The following is a 2,102-nucleotide window of genomic DNA, read 5'->3' as shown; positions in this document are numbered from 1 at the left end:
GGCAGTAGCTAATTTGAGGCAGTAGCTAATTTCAGAACACGTTTGGAAGCTGTTTTCACATGCCCACACGTTCATAAGGTGATCTGGAAACAATTTTGAGGTCCAAAATTGTGAAGTGTTCCTTTAATGTATTGCAGCTGTGATATATTTCCTCTCTTTTCTCTTCCCTTTTTTTTTATGTCTTTCCTCTTCTATCTATTTTCTCTTTTTACTCCCTTCCCTTTTCTCTCTCAGACAGCTGATGGAGAACCTGACCTATAACAGCTACATCCTCCAGCTGGAGGGGTTAACGGTCACCCAGCAGTCCATGTACCCCGTCTTCCTCTTCTTCTTCCTCTCCTACCTCTTCATCATGGTCACTAACGTGGGTATGGTGGTTCTCATATCCATGGAGAGAAGCCTGCACCAGCCCATGTATATCCTCTTCTGCAACCTGCCCTTAAACGATGTCATCGGTAACTCTATTATGGTCCCCAGGCTGCTGGGCGACCTCCTGGTCCCGCCATCGGAGCGCTACATCAGCTACACCGAGTGTGTGGTCCAGGCTTTCTGCACACACATGTTCGGCACCACCTCACACACGGTACTGATGATCATGGCCTTTGACAGGTACGTGGCCATCTGCAACCCCCTGCACTACGCCACTATCATGAACAACAGAATGGTGATGAAGCTTTCTGTGTCTGCTTGGGCGGTGGCCTTGGTCCTAGTGGGCATTCTGCTGGGTCTGACCCTGCGACTGAGCCGCTGCAGGACTCTGATCACCAACCCTTTCTGTGACAATGCCTCATTGTTCAAGCTCTCCTGTGAGAGCGTGTACATCAACAACGTGTATGGCCTCACCTTCACGGTCGTCCTGTTCGTCTCCTCCATTGGCAGCATCACGCTCACCTACATGAAGATCGTGGCTATCTGCCTGACCAATAAGAACAGGGCCCTTAACAGTAAGGCCATGAAGACCTGCAGCACACACCTGCTTGTGTACCTGATCATGGTGGTGTGTGGTTTTGTCAACATCATCCTGCATCGCTTCCCTCAATACTCAGATTACAGGAAACTGACCGCACTGCTCTTTCACATCGTCCCTGGCAGCATGAACCCCATCATCTACGGGCTGCAGTCCAAAGAGATACGCAAACTTATGATGCACATGTTCCAGTCCAAGAAAGTGTCTCCATGATTTGTATGTTTGTTTTATCATATACTATAGACGTTGTGGATTGAAATTACAATTCAATCCAAAAAAGGCATTGTTCCCAATGTTTTCTCTACAAAATGAAAAACAGAAGCTTTTTAAATTAGGTTTTTCCATTATATTGAATTTTAAATTGACATTGAAAACTTGAATCGAATTGATCCCGAGCCTGGTTATGTGCCCCAAATCATTCCAACTAAGTCAATTTCAATTGCAGTAGGGCCTTCTCAAGTTCCTCACATTACCTAACTCCTACACTTTCATGAAACGGCTACGTCGAGAATTGAATGACATTGGCTAGATGGGATTGACAATGAAGTTGCTGGATGATGATGAAATGAAATATCGTGGCCATGTTGAAACAAATCACTTGTTATATTTATCGACCAGCTAGGCAGATTAAGTTTCTCATAAAAAAAGAGATTTACACAGAATCTGAATAAATGATATCATTATCCTAATGAGGCAATGATTAAACATGAAATCCAAATAAATAGGATAAATAATTATGACACCCATTAAGATTACAGCAGTTTATCTATTTGTGCTTTAGCCTTGGTTGAAAGAAAGCATTACCTAATTTCAGCATCAGTCCCTCAAGAATTTTTAACATATAGTATATAATCGTCAACCTATCTTGGCTTCAGCAAAATGTCAATTCAAGTTGAAAAAATAAACCCTCAGAACTAAATAAAGTTGAAACTCATGGGATTTAATGGGACAGTGCACCCAAAATACAACTTAACATGATCTCACATGTAACATGGCTGTGGTCAACACAACTTGGGATATTTAGTTCCTGTACTGAGATGCTTGATAGACATATTTTGTTGAATCGGCATTGCAATAGGGTACCTTTCATTCCAAAAATAATACTTAAACACCTGACAAACACATATCAATAGTA

At 42.4% G+C, this 2,102-nt stretch overlaps 1 protein-coding gene across 1 annotated transcript; it reads left to right on the top strand.

Moving 5' to 3' along the window:
• Positions 1-226: 226 nt before the first annotated feature.
• LOC310821795 (olfactory receptor 52D1-like) lies at positions 227-1,180 on the top strand (the record flags this gene model as incomplete). The annotated part of the gene is made up of 1 exon (XM_083694018.1): positions 227-1,180. The coding sequence occupies exon 1, from the start codon at positions 242-244 to the stop codon at positions 1,178-1,180; it is 939 nt and encodes a 312-aa protein (XP_083550144.1). The 5' UTR covers positions 227-241.
• Between the last annotated feature and the right edge of the window lie 922 nt (positions 1,181-2,102).

Source organism: Argentina silus (genome assembly GCF_951799395.1).
Source record: "Argentina silus genome assembly, chromosome: 2".
NCBI lineage: Eukaryota > Metazoa > Chordata > Actinopteri > Argentiniformes > Argentinidae > Argentina > Argentina silus.
The sequence above is the reverse complement of the archived record's forward strand: the minus strand, read 5'-3'. Positions and strand labels throughout refer to the sequence as shown.